Here is a 14935-nt window from a genome sequence, read left to right as displayed (position 1 = left end):
TCAGCGCTGAGGAACTACATGCATATTTTTTTTAGGTTTGTTAGTAATTACTGTGTTACGTAGGAGCAATGTTGGTACTTCAAAAAATTCATGATGGCTGACGTAGAATTGACCAATTGTAATAGACGTCTCCCTTTGTGGCGTAAATCGAATAAGGCGCGAAAACGAAGCTGACAAAATATCCTTTATATTTTCACATTACCAGTGTCACTCTATCAAACCTCACTGAGGATAAAACCATTACATTGCGCATTGATCTGAAAGTGACTGATTTTCATTGTAACTATGGTTCTCGACAGCTCTTGTTAATCTGAACATGACGGTTTAATACGGTCGACACCGGTCACGTAAAAATTTAAATGGTGCTGTGTCGGCAGTAGTAGGATTCATAGGTAATTCATAAAATAACTTTGGTAGTTTTTGCTTCAAACGGAAGTCTGCTACACACAGGCCTTTATGACATTTAATGCCATTGCTGCACACCGGATGTGTACGGTATTTATTTTTCTACTCCGATGTTCCATATGTTGTAATAAAATGAGAAGAGCTTGGAAACAAGGCCAGGGAGGGATTAAAATATTTTACTTCTAAAGAAGTATTAGATGTCTTGAATTTCGTCTTGAGTTGAAACTGTAAACAAGATCCAGGCCTGACACATGACAAAAGTGTCCAGATACTTCTCGTTATACAATGTTTTGGAAAATTCTAAGGACGCTGTATCACTGCCAAGTAACATAGTTCGATGAAACTTAGACCACATAGAAAGAACTGCTACAATGTAGTACAGAAGGTATCAGAAAGCTACGAGACGAACATAAACATCTTTATTCAAAGACAAAAATAGCACTGAAATACCATAATTTGTGGTGTTTCTACGGACATTACAAAAGCTGGGACATGGCTCTTAATATGGGGTGTGATCACCACGGACGACAGTACATGCTCTGTAACGTGCTGCCGTGCTGGCTACTAGGTTGGTGAGAAGTTGTTGTGGTAAGGCGTCCCATTCCTTCGCCCATTCTCCCTACTTAAATCCCATCCAACATGTGTGGGATGCGTTAGAAAAAAGTACTGCAGCATTTACACATGCACCGACAAACACACAATAGTTGTCAACTCCCTGATGGAGGAATGGGACGCCCTACCATAAGAATACTTACCAACTCTTTGCCGCGGTAGCGTTCTCGCTTCCCACGCCCGGGTTCGATTCCCGGCGGGGTCAGGGATTTTCCCTGCCTCGTGATGACTGGGTGTTGTGTGATGTCCTTAGGTTAGTTAGGTTTCTGTAGTTCTAAGTTCTAGGGGACTGATGACCATAGTGCTCAGAGCCATTTGAACCAACTCTTTGCCCCGCAAGGGTGTACACTGCAGAGCATGCACTGCCGTCCGGAGTGATCACACACACTATTGAGAACCATGTCCCGCCTTTTGTAACGTTCAAGGGCCCATCACAAACCGTAGTGATTTCAGTGAAATTATTGTCTTTGAATAAAAGTTTCATTTCTGTTCCTCTCATTGCGTACTGTACTTGTTTCATTCTATGAATGGTCCGAGTTTCATCGAGCTATGTTACTTGGCAATGACACATCATAAGGAAGTTACTTTCGCCCTTAAGTTTTGCCTAATATTGTGTATAGCAGGTAGAGAAAAACGTGTTTTTTAGGGTCAATGGCATTCTGATTAGTTTGCTGTGGTACACCACGAATTCCTGTCCCATATCAACTCCTTCATCTCAGAGTTGCCTGAAACCAACAAAACCAACATCCTCAATTATTTGTTAGATTATTTCAATCTTGATCTTCTCCTACAGTTTTTGCCTACCAATGACCCTTCTAGAATTATGAAAGGTAAGCCTTATGCCTAAACATATATTCTATCACGCTGCCCCTCCTTCTAGTCAGTATAGAACACATTTTTCGTTTCTCACTGATTCTACCATGCACACCCTCATTTCTGTTCTTATCAGTCCACTTAATTTTCAACATTCTTGATAGCACATCTCAAATGCTTCGATTCCCTTCACACTCGTGCTTGTGACTAGTGGTGAGTTCCTGTGTGACTTCGAATCCCTCATTTTATTTTCATGGTCTTTTCGCGTAACATAAATGGGAAGAAACAGTATACTGGACGACTCTTAGAGATAAGTACGCTCTGCTCTTTTTTGGATCTTCTCCGTACGTCTATCAATTTTGCCTGCCTGTCCGGTGAGGGTCCAATTTCTCACTCACTCGCCTGCAGTTTCCACGAGGCTTCAGGCTGTTTTCTACTGATTAAGCAGTTGTTGCTGTTCCTCTTTCTGCCATGGGTTCAGTCGTGTTACCTCTCATTAATGATTTCTTCCTCACATTGTCATATTGTTTTGTCTTCTTCCTTCGCCTAATAGCGTGACTAGTCATACAACGGATCTGACCATTTCATGTTCTGTCGCCAGTGTATCTACATATATACTCCGCTAGCCACCAAGCGGTGTATGACGGAGGGCACAATTCGCGCCAAAGTGATTTCTCCCCCCTCTGTTCCACGCGCGGATCGCGCGAGGGAAAAACGACTGTCTGAACGCCTCAGTAAGAGCTCTAATTCCCCTTATCTTTGAATGGTGATCATTGCGCGATTTGAGAGCTGGTGGTAATAATATATGCTCTACATCCATGGCGAAGATCGTATTTCGGAATTTAGTGAGCAGCCCCTTCCGTTTAGCGCGTCGTCTGTGTGCAAGTGTCTCCCACTTCAAGCTTTCTATGAGATTTGTAACGCTTTCGCGATGGCTAAATATAACAGTCACGAATCTTGCCGCTCTTCTTTGGACCTTCTCAGTCTCTTGAATCAGACCCAACTGGTAAGGGTCCAATACAGACGAACAATACTCCAAGACTGGACGAACTAACATATTGTAAGCAATTTCCTTTGTTGAAGGACTGCATCGCTTCAGGATTCTAACAATAGACCACAACCTAGAGTTCGCCTTACCCATTACTTGTGTAACCTGATCGTTCCATTTGAGATCATTTCGAATAGTCACACCCAGGTATTTGACGGATGTTACCGCTTCCAAAGACTGGGCATTTATTTTGTACTTGTACATTAATGGGGATTTTCGCCTTGTTATACACAGTACGTTACACTTACCAATACTGAGAGATAAGTGCCAGTCATTACACCACATATTTATTTTCTGCAAATCCTCATTGATTTGTTCACAACTTTAGTGTGATACTACTTTCCTGTAGACTACAGCATCATTGGCAAACAGTCTAATGCCGCTGTCAATACCATCAACCGGAAATCTCTGGGAAGGTGCAGCAACAGCCATAGGGCATTGTTCCGCATCGTTTCAGCATCTTCATTGACGTACTGGCAGCAGTTGCCGGCACTTCAGCGGAATATTCAAGCACCAGCCTGATGAGAGCTAGGTAGGGCGTGAGGCGGCGGTCTGAGGGCAGTGTCGTTATGGGGCTCAGCAAGGTGTACAGTAAGTGCATTCCCCCAAGTGCATTACCCTTCACCTCCCATATGTGGGCGTTCCAGTCAGGCTCCAATCCAGAATGATGCCGAGGTACTTGTCAGTGCGAGATGAAGGTGTGAGGCATCCATAACATACACTGGCTGTAGATCAGCTGTCAGCTTCCGTGCCTTTCTTTGGTATATCAGCAGTGGGGAGGGAGTACAGAAGGAGCCCAGGCACAGACACCCTTGGTACTCTCACTCTTATGCTACATGCTGCTGAGGTGCCTGCGTTGGCATGCACATGGATGGTTTGTCCGCTCAGGTAGGATTGTAACACGCAGATGAGCGAGACAAATACCCCATTTACAAGCAGCTTGTGTAGGAGGTTTGTACCACATATTGTTGAAGGCTCTGGAGACGCCAAAGTGCATTGAGCCTAGTAACACAAAACACTCCATTGTCCCAATTACCTACTCCACCAGCTGTATGGAATGGCCCCCAGGAAAGCCAAGTTGTTTATCACAATCACAGAGCAAGGCTTCATTCCTGACCTGAAGTCTCAGTCACTTGGCACCGAACCTCTTGAAGGTCTCGCAGAGGGAGCGCAGCAGGCTAAAAGGTCTGACATTCTGCGCCAGCTTGGCGTCCTTTCCTGCTTTTGAAATGGCTACCACTTCGGCATATTTTCATATGCAAAAGTAGTGGCTGGTTTGAAGAATGCTGTTAAAACGGCTGTCGGAATTCACACTGTCTCTGATTCCAGTTGCCTCAGCGGTGTACTGTCCATTCGATCGCATCCTCCTGTTTTCCTTGCGTGCAGATGAGTGAGCTGTTGTTGCACCTCATCTTTGGTGATGCTGTCGATCTTGTCAACGTCACCTCTGTTTGTTAAAAATGCTGGCAATTGGCAGTCATTCTGCCACCATTCATATGTGACCTTCATCGTAATCATCACGATGTTCAATAATGCTTCATGGTAAAGCCATCAGTTAATAGTTACTGGTGGAGGAAGCTCAAAGCACAGTTGACAGAATCTGGTGTGTCCAAAGCAGTGACTTAGACTGATGTGCTACCTGTGTTGCTGCTGCAGGAGCTCCGCCTGGAAAACAACCATGATATGTCGATCGCCATCCTCTAAGAAGTCCAAAACTATTTTTCAATTATACGTTTCAAATTTGCGAAGAGATATCTATTTTTGGGTACAGTGAACTGCAGATTATGCACAAAATTGTGAGGACCATCATCACAAAAATATTAACCGTTACCATGTGTCACTAACACCATCAATCGCAGTGGGCTTCTTGAGCTATGTGTGAAGAAATGAAATCAGATTAATTAGCTGATTACAAAAATATACTGTCTGCACATTCCGCATTAAGTTCAGAAGTCTGTAATTAAATAAACATTCACCACTCTCAAAAGACACTTCCTCTACCAGTACCAGGGTGCTTCATCAATTGTGTGAGTAAAGGAAGTCAAATTAATGAGCCAATTGGGAGATACAGGCAATGAAGAACAGCTGAAATATGCTAGCTTAAGGTCCTGCTCTAAGTTCGGAGTGCCTTATTAAATAAATATTTGCGGTTTCCAAATGTTGCTTGCACCGTCAATACCGGTGGAGTTCCATAGTTATGCTCGTAAGTATCCAAATTAAAGAACTGACTTGGTATTATAAGCATTTGTAAATGGCAGAAATGCACGGTTCACAGATTCCACACTGAAGAGTATCATAATGCAACTTTTGTGTATTACTTTAAACACAATGGTAAGGAGAGGTGCGCTACAGAGTGGTGAACAGCTGTCATTGAAGGGAAGCTGGACAGGAGGAGAAATGATTAGTTCAAAAATGGCTCTGAGCACTATGGGACTCAACATCTGACGTCATCAGTCCCCTAGAACTTAGAACTAGTTAAACCCAACTAACCTAAGGACGACACACACATCCATGCCCGAGGCAGGATTCGAACCTGCGACCGTAGCGGTCGCGCGGTTCCAGACTGAAGGGCCTAGAACCGCTCGGGCACGCCGGCCGGCAGAAGTGATAAGTGAACATGTAAATATCGTAAACAGAAATTTTATTTAACTTACAGCTTTCTCCAAGAGTTGCGAGGAAACTTTACAACAAAATTAACAGCTATTAAAAGAAGCAAACTAAAGAGCATTGTGAAGTGTGAGGCTCTCGCAACTAATGTATCAATGAACTGTCAAAAGCTGACCAAGGCTGAAGACTGTGACTGAAACTGTGACGTGTAGCTCCCACCGGCCGTCCTATATTGCAGCGGCAAAGGGCAATCGCAGTCAGTGCCACTTGTATTGAATGATATTATTTGTTCTTTCTTTCCTTATATGTAAGCTGTATGGAAACTAAATGAGCTATAAACCAAAGACACCGCCAAAAGTGTATTAACGAGTTGTTTTGTGTCAAGGATAATGTTTTGATACATCGTTACATATCTGTAGGAAACAAAGTAAGAAATACGCTCTTCAATTTATTAATTCATGTATCTTCACCAATTTGTTTCGGGAGGTGGTAGCGTACAGAAGTATGCTTGGATCCGTTGTAACAAAAAAAAATGGCTCTGAGCACTATGGGACTCAACTGCTGAGGTCATTAGTCCCCTAGAACTTAGAACTAGTTAAACCTAACTAACCTAAGGACATCACAAACATCCATGCCCGAGGCAGGATTCGAACCTGCGACCGTAGCGGTCTTGCGGTTCCAGACTGCAGCGCCTTTAACCGCACGGCCACTTCGGCCGGCTCTCGTTGTAACAGCATTGTTAAAAATGTGTATTTTAACCGTTCATTAAAAGTGTTATAAAAGTTGTTAGAAAAGGAATATTTATTCGCACGATTGTAAGTTCAATCCCTATCTGTTCATCATTTCACTCGCCGCCGGTATCCTGCATAAAGAGGTTCGGTGCAGACAAGGATAATTAACGCCGTATCGGGAGGAGCGTTCCTGCATAGACATTGTCACCCACGACTAAACAAATTGGAATTAATGTGAAGGTAATGACTCATACTTGATAGACAAGTATTGAACTTGGTTTACTTATACTCGCGACCGCTACGGTCGCAGGTTCGAATCCTGCCTCGGGCATGGATGTGTGTGATGTCCTTAGGTTAGTTAGGTTTAAGTAGTTCTAAGTTCTAGGGGACTGATGACCTCAGAATTTAAGTCCCATAGTGCTCAGAGCCATTTGAACCATTTTTACTTATACTAAAAATATTGTGCTTTGAGTGTTTAAGGACTTATAGACAGATGGACAATTTCAGTGGTTGCGGTGAGTATTTGGTACAGTACACTACTGGAAGCAGCAGTAAGTAATGCAAATAATGTTTATTTACCTTGAATATAATGATATACCATGTCTGTTGTTATTAGTATCAGTTAAAGTTCACCCAAGAATGTGCACAGGTTCGTAAATTGCCTTCGAAATTTTCTCAACTATTCTTTCCAATCAATTTTTTTAAAATTATTCAAACAATTATTAATACATTTCCACATCCCTATTCAATGGCGACTATTTTAAATGACGGCGCCGAGCGAAATATGAACAGACCATTCAATTTCATTGTCCACACGATTGGGAATGATAAAACTATTGAAGCAGCAGATTAAAAATGAATTCTGCCTAAAAAGGAGACGAACCGGAAATAATGTTTTCAGCGGTACAGATAGGAAGCTGCTACGCTGAATGGTCATATGGCCGAGCTTGGCGCCGTCTCTCTGGCACTAGGTAAGCTCTTTTCCTTCCAATTAATATCCTATACGGAAAGTGCATTTCTACAGAGAAGATGAAAATTTGGACAAAGTCATCTTTAAAGTGCAAGATAAGTTATTTAAATACAGATAATAACCAGGTTCATCAGTGAATATACAGGTAAACCTACTGCACTTGAAAAGTATCGATACATACAAAATACCAGTTTTGAAAAATTTTCTTCTCATGTTTGGTAAAAACTATTCACAATGGAGTCAAAGGAAATGGCCGTTGTTCAAAATTCATTACAAAATGCAATACGCCAAGATGTCGGAAATCCGAGCAGGGCAACAGCTGAAGGAAATGTGCCAACTCGTGAACTGGTCAATGGCAACCAAAACAACGAGGTTGGCGTCCCACTATCATTAAATGATGACACTAGTAATATAACTAATCATGATGTTACTTTTATGACGCTCAACGAGACAGTTTCTCAGTTCTCACCGGAAAATATTTTTTCTAATAGTGAAACTGAAGGGCGCAACAGAGAAAATTCCTTTGATTACTTGCTCACGACATCTCGAACGCAAGAACAGGTAACAGTTCTAACAACAATGTAAATACTAGTGAGGCAAACAATTTGTCACAACTCATGCAACATATAACACAACAGTTTGCACAACAATAAGAATTTCAGGAAAGTGTAATACAACTTTAGGGTATCAAAAAATGAATAATCCAGGATGGAATGTGACGATATTATGAAGGTGTCGGGGTCAGCTAAACTGGTGGCTGTCCGACCTTTGCTTAACGTGATTCAGAAGAATAAAGACCTTCAGTTCAACAACAATAACTTTATTGCGAGCGCGCATCTGACGACGCCCGGCATGCATGGACTGATAGGAGTTACAAAATTTGCTTCCGGCCTCTACAGAAGGATCCTTAATCCTGGGAAAACTTCCGTAGTTACTGAAGAGAAAACAGTACTCGTCCACACAAGGCAGGGGGCACGGAACTACCAATTAACTCAAAAAACAAGGAATAATAGTAATAAACAGAACGTATATAAACGCTAGAAAGCACAGCGCCTCTAGAGGTTGGGCGCGGAACTACACAGACGTTGTGTACGGTAATTATGACCGCACAGCACTGCACTGACACACGCGCACACACCACACACACACACACACACCGGCGAGCTTGAATTAGCGCGCGGCAGCGTCGATACATCAGCCCCCCGGGCGGTAGCAGAGCGTCGGCGTCGAGATACCGCGTCGGAAAGTGCACCCGACGTCCAGAACGGGTCGTCCGCGTCGGAGGAGGAGGAACAGCGTCAGGAGGCGGATGTTGTGCTGCGTTGGGCGGCGGATGCTGAAGAGCCGGCACCGGAGATGTGGCGTCAGTGTCTGGAACAGCGGTAGGTGGATGCCTACGACGAGGTGCCGCTAGTGGGGTGTCAGGAAAAACAAACGCATGTTTAACCCGATTCAACGCAACAGTCGTGGTTTTGCCGTTCACTAGGATATCCATCGTGTGGGCACTGCGCCGTAGCACTTCATATGCACCAGAATAAGGAGCTTGTAGAGGCGGTTTAACGCCCTCAGTGCGGAGCATGACGTGACGACATTGTTCCAGGTCCTGGTGCTCGAAAGTGGGCGGCTTGCCATGACGTGTGGCTTTCGGAGAGCGAATCTTTGATACATGGTGCCTCAAGCGTCGCAAGAAATCCGGCTGGCCAGTAACAACTGTCTCTATGGCATCAGCGTCTACAAAGTCACCAGGAAGGCGCAGTGTTTCTCCATAAACCAGTTCTGCCGCTGACGACCCCAGGTCTGGTTTTAAAGTAGTCCGTAAGCCTAACAAGACCACTGGTAGTGCAGTTGTCCAGGTTTCTTCGTGGCACATCAGCGCGGCCTTCAAACAACGGTGCCAGCGTTCGATCATTCCGTTGCTTACTGGGTGATAACTTGTGGTCTTATGGTGGGTGTAACCACAGAACTTGGCCAGCTGTGAGAACAGGTCTGATTCAAATTGCCATCCGCGGTCAGTGGTAATATGTAGTGGGCACCCAAATCTTGCCAACCAAGTCATTGCAAAAGCGGAAGCTAATGTGTCTGCTGTGATATTATCCACTGGCACTGCCTCCATCCAACGTGTAAAACGGTCGATCATTGTAAACAGATATCTTTGTCCGTTCGAAGATGGAAATGGTCCGACTACATCCAAATGAACGTGGGCAAAGCGGACGGTGGTATCAGGAAAATCGCCGATCGGTGCGTGTACATGGGGGTTAATCTTGCAGCGTTGGCACTGAAGACAAGATTGGACCCACGCGCAGCAGTCTTTTTGTACGCCCGGCCACACGAAACGTTGCGATACTAGGCGGAATGTCGGGCGTACCCCTGGATGGCACAATCCATGTACTGTATCAAAGGCTTGTCTTCTAAAAGCCGGCGTCAGAAAGGGACAAGGTCGGCAGCGAGAAACGTCGCAGTATAGCTATGTAACTTCCCCTGGAACATCAACGAGTTTCAGTTGCAATGCGGAAGCCGTATCTTTAACATAGGCAAGGAGTTCTTCGTCGCCTCTCTGTGCCTGTGCCAGTGCAAGAAAGTCTATGGTTCTGGAAACACTGCTGATCCATGATAGGCAATCCGCAACAATGTTGTCAATCCCAGAAATATGTCTAATGTCGGTAGTAAACTGGGCCACGAACTCAAGGTGATGAAATTGACGGGGGGAGCAGTTGACACTATTCCGACGGAAGGCGAATGTGAGTGGCTTGTGGTCTGTATGTATCGTGAAAGTTCGCGCTTCCACTTGGGGGCAGAAATATTTCACTGCTTGGTATACTGCCAGGAGCTCACGGTCATATGTGCTCCATTTTCTCTGTACAGGCGAAAGCTTGTGGGAATAATACACCAGTGGTTGCCATGCGTTGTCTGACCACTGTTGTAACGCGGCTCCGGTCGCCGTCTGGCTCGCGTCTACAATTGCTAATGGCGCGTCGAGCCGTGGGAGTGCGAGAAGTGCCGCGTCGGCGATGCTCTTCTTTGTTGCCTTGAACGCAGAACACATGTCCCCTGTTCACTGTATCAGAGACTTGCTATTTACTTTAGGGCCTGATAATGCCGCCGTCAAAGGTTCCTGCAGCTCCGCAGCGTGGGGACGGTGTCGTCGATAAAAATTGAGCATCCCCAAAAAACATTGGGGGGGGGGGGGGTGGGGGTAGCTGTAAGATAGCGTCCACCTTCTCGGACAGAGGAAGAGAGACTTCAGCAGAAATCTTATGGCCAAGAAATGTCACCTCTGACTGCCCAAAAACACATTTGTCTACATTCAAGACGCCACTGTAACGCTCCAATCGCTCGAAAATCTCTCGCAGATGTTGTCGGTGTTGTTCGTGGTCAGCAGAGAATACTAACACATCGTCCAGGTAGGCGAAACAAAACGCAGCCCCTGGAGAACCGAGTCTATAAACCTTTGCCAGGTTTGAGCGGCATTGCGTAAACCGAAAGTCGTAAATTTGCTTTCAAATAAACCGAAAGGCGTTATTAATGCAGTCTTTGGAATGTCGTCATTGGCGACCAGAATCTGTGTATACGCTTTAGCACAGTCCAGAACTGTGAACACCGTGTCACCATGTAAAGCGTGATTATAATCCCTAAGTAACGGAATGGGATATCTGTCCGGCACTGTTCGCGCGTTAAGCGCACGGTAGTCACCGCATGGGCGCCAAGCTCCACCCTTCTTCGGAACAAGATGTCATGCGGAGGACCACGGGCTCTTAGATGGCCGCATTATGCCCTCGCGAATCATGGCGTCAAATTCTGCCTTCACTATAGACAATAGGTCCGGAGCAAGATGCCTAGGTCGGCATACTACTGGGGGAGCATCAGTCGTTTGAATGTGATGCACCGTGTCATGTGGTATGAACCTGGGAGCGCCGGGTGGCCGGGTCAAGTTCGGATAGTTAAGCAGTAACTCAGTGTACTCACCGTCCATAGCATGGACCAACTTGGCACTGTGCATTGCGGTGTTGCAACGGAAACCCGTGACTGCTAAGCCAGTGACGCTGTCTACCAAGCGTGCGTTTGCGACGTCCGGCAGCAGGTGGTAGTGCGCCAGGAGGTCAGCCCCGACGATCGCCTCCATGACGTCAACCACTGTAAAATTCCACTCGTATGGGCGACATAGGCCGAGATTAAGCTCCGTCCTCTGTGTGCCATATGTTGCGATGGAAGAATTGTTGGCAGCCGTCAGACGGAAGGCAGTTGGCGGTCAGCAACGATTTATAGCTGTTCGTGGTATGATACTCAGGTCCGACCCAGTGTCAATTAAAAACTTTACGCCGTAACTCCTATCGGTAACAAACAGGCGCTTGGAGGATAACTGGCAGTCAGTTGCGTCTATTGTCGACCGCCAGTGGTGTTTGGGTGCGAGCATGGCGATGTGCACTTCCTTGCCTGATCGCCGAATCGTCGGTGGCACCAGCACAACGGTACCCCGCCTTATGGAGTGGTAGTACCGCCGGAAGATCTGCTTCTCGAACGCCGCTGTCTGAATCGGCTCTTCTATTGTTGTCGTCGTCACGTGCCAGCAGCACACTGACCTGGGCGCACAAAAGCTCAACCTCGGCCGCGAGTTGATTCTGGTCAGCCTGTGCTACAGACACGGTACTGTTTGTACTGTTGTCCAACGCCACAACTGTGCTGACCTGAGCCGGTGTTATTGCGTCCTGAATCCGGTCTGCTAGCTGCGCCACGTCATCCAGCGGCATGTCCGTTTGTGAGGCGATTATGGCTTTTATTTGTGGCGGCAGCCTACTGCTCCACAGCGTTCTGAGCAGACTGTCTGGCACAGAAACGGTGTCAACTTTGCTGCGTAGATGTCTCAGGTATTGAGAAGGCTTCCTGTCGCCAATTTCTTCCTGTGTCAGAACCTAACGTATCTGGTCCTCTTGTGACATAAGCCTGGCATAAGCTCCAGTCTTGGGCGGTGCTGTGATTATGTCCTGCACCTCGACTGCGTAACGTTGGTCGTGCTGGCTCACAATCAGTGCAAATTTAGTTGCTTCGGCCATTATTCCAGCACAGCCAAAACTTGCCTCTGCCTACACAAACAAGAGTACCGGGTTGTTGGGCCAGAACAGCGGCAAACCGACTGCAATCCTGGAGACGGCCTGCTGTTCGGTCATTATGTGCTCGTTACTTATGTAGCTCACGCCTGTTTCTTCTTAATCACGTCGGTTTCTACTTGGATAACATCGGGTTTACCACTTGTCTGGTTCAGCTAAACTGGGGACTGTCCGACCTTTGCTAAATGTGATTCAGAAGAATAAAGACCTTCAGTTCAGCAACAATAACTTTATTGTGAGCGCGTAGCTGACGATGCCCGGCATGCATGGACTGATAGGAGTTACAAAATTTGCTTCCGGCCTCTACAGAAGGATCCTTAATCCTGGGAAAACTTCTGTAGTTATTGAAGAGAAAACAGTACTCGTCCACACAAGGCAGGGTGCACGGAACTACCAATTAACTCAAAAAACAAGGAATAATAGTAATAAACAGAACGTATATAAACGCTAGAAAGCACAGCGCCTCTAGAGGTTGGGCGCGGAACTACACATACGTTGTGTACAGTAGTTATGACCACACAGCACTGCACTGACACACGCGCACACACCACACACACACACACACACACACACACACACACACACACACACACACACACACACACACACACACACCGGCGAGCTTGAATTAGCGCGCGGCAGCGTCGATACATCAGCCCCACGGGCGGTAGCAGAGCGTCGGCGTCGAGATACCGCGTCGGAAAGTGCACCCGATGTCCAGAACGGGTCGTCCGCGTCGGAGGAGGAGGAACAGCGTCAGGAGGCGGATGTTGTGCTGCGTTGGGCGGCGGATGCTGAAGAGCTGGCACCGGAGATGTGGCGTCAGTGTCTGGAACAGCGGTAGGTGGATGCCTACGACAAGGTGCCGCTAGTGGGGTGTCAGGAAAAACAAACGCAGGTTTAACCCGATTCAACGCAACAGTCGTGGTTTTGCCGTTCACTAGGATATCCATCGTGTGGGCACTGCGCCGTAGCACTTCATATGCACCAGAATAAGGAGCTTGTAGAGGCGGTTTAACGCCCTCAGTGCGGAGCATGACGTGACGACATTGTTCCAGGTCCTGGTGCTCGAAAGTGGGCGGCTTGCCATGACGTGTGGCTTTCGGAGGGCGAATCTTTGATACATGGTCCCTCAAGCGTCGCAAGAAATCCGGCTGGCCAGTAACAACCTTTACTTAACGTGATTCAGAAGAATAAAGACCTTCAGTTCAACAACAATAACTTTATTGCGAGCGCGTATCTGACGACGCCCGGCATGCATGGACTGATCGGAGTTACAAAATTTGCTTCCGGCCTCTACAGAAGGATCCTTAATCCTGGGAAAACTTCTGCAGTTATTGGGGAGAAAACAGTACTCGTCCACACAAGCCAGGAGGCACTGAACTACCAATTAACTCAAAAAACAAAGAATAATAATAATAAATAGAACGTATATATAAAAGCTAGAAAACACAGCGCCTCTAGAGGTTGGGCGCGGAACTAGACAGATGTCGTGTACAGTAATTAAGACTGCACAGCACTGCACTGACACACACACACACACACACACACACACACACACACACACACATCGGTGAGCTTGAATTAGCGCGCGGCAGTGTCGCTACAAAGGAAAGTTGCCACTCACCAAATAGCAGAGATGCTGGTTGCAGATAGGCACAACAAAAAGACTTTCATAATTAAATCTTTCGACCATTAAGGCCTTCGTCAACAATAGACACACACACACACACACACACACACACACACACACTAACCCTTTCTTTACCAGTGTAGCTTACAAGAAACATCATCTTTCCATAGATGTATTTTGCATTAAACCGATTTTAACTACTCTTTGCCACTGTTTACTTGAAGCTCCATGCCAGTTGTGACTGTTCCTGACAACAAATGGCAGGAACTAACGTGCGGGAAGAGGGAAACAATTGTTGAGCGTGACTAGTTGCTGCAGTCTTTATTGTGAAGAATTGACGATAAAAACGCGTAAAATACGCAAGTTTTGCAATTTTGTTTACAGTGAAATAATTATCATGTGTTGTGACAATCCTTCCTGCATAAGAACATCATACATTTGACTTGCATAATGATTTCCAGATAAGATAAACTGTGAAAAACCTTATGTTGCTTCAAAGCAACAGTGGAATTGAATGGAAATTCCGTAATATTGATGTAGGTGTTTGAAATTTTGCTTTGCAGGTATAAAATCACATTCTAGACACTTTTTAAATATTGTGTCACTATGTCTGGCTTTTTGACTGATGCTGACCTAGAACATATTATGAATTTACCCGATAATGAGTTCAATGCATCCATTGATGTCCCTGATGGGGATATATCAGATGTTGGAGACGAAGATAAAGATGAAACTGTCGAAACTGATGAAAGTTCTCAAGCTATTTCCGAAGCAGCTGTCACGAATTTCATTCAGATGGTGGAAAAGGAGGATGGAACTGAAATTTCGGCAATTAGAGAGGAGCAAGAGATAGAATATGAATTTCCAAAGGTAGGGATCACTAACAGAAGTAACAATATTGAGAAAGTACATAAGTATAAGTATAATTACGTACTTTAGACGTCAATATCTTTAAATTTCACGCTGTTGTAGTCAGGAGTGGTAAAGTTATTGATTCTCAACCAAAATCAGATG

General features: G+C 45.6%; 1 protein-coding gene across 1 annotated transcript in view; it reads left to right on the top strand.

Annotated features, from left to right (window-relative positions):
* Positions 1-14527: 14527 nt before the first annotated feature.
* Positions 14528-14935, top strand: part of LOC126484853 (piggyBac transposable element-derived protein 3-like) — a 1776-nt gene continuing 1368 nt past the window's right edge. The window contains exon 1 of the mRNA XM_050108448.1: positions 14528-14810. Coding sequence (XP_049964405.1) covers positions 14528-14810 — 283 coding nt within the window. The remainder of the gene's footprint in view (positions 14811-14935) is intronic.

This window comes from Schistocerca serialis, chromosome 6 (assembly GCF_023864345.2).
Source record: "Schistocerca serialis cubense isolate TAMUIC-IGC-003099 chromosome 6, iqSchSeri2.2, whole genome shotgun sequence".
NCBI lineage: Eukaryota > Metazoa > Arthropoda > Insecta > Orthoptera > Acrididae > Schistocerca > Schistocerca serialis.
Note: the sequence above shows the minus strand (reverse complement) of the source record. Positions and strands in the feature narration are given on the sequence as shown.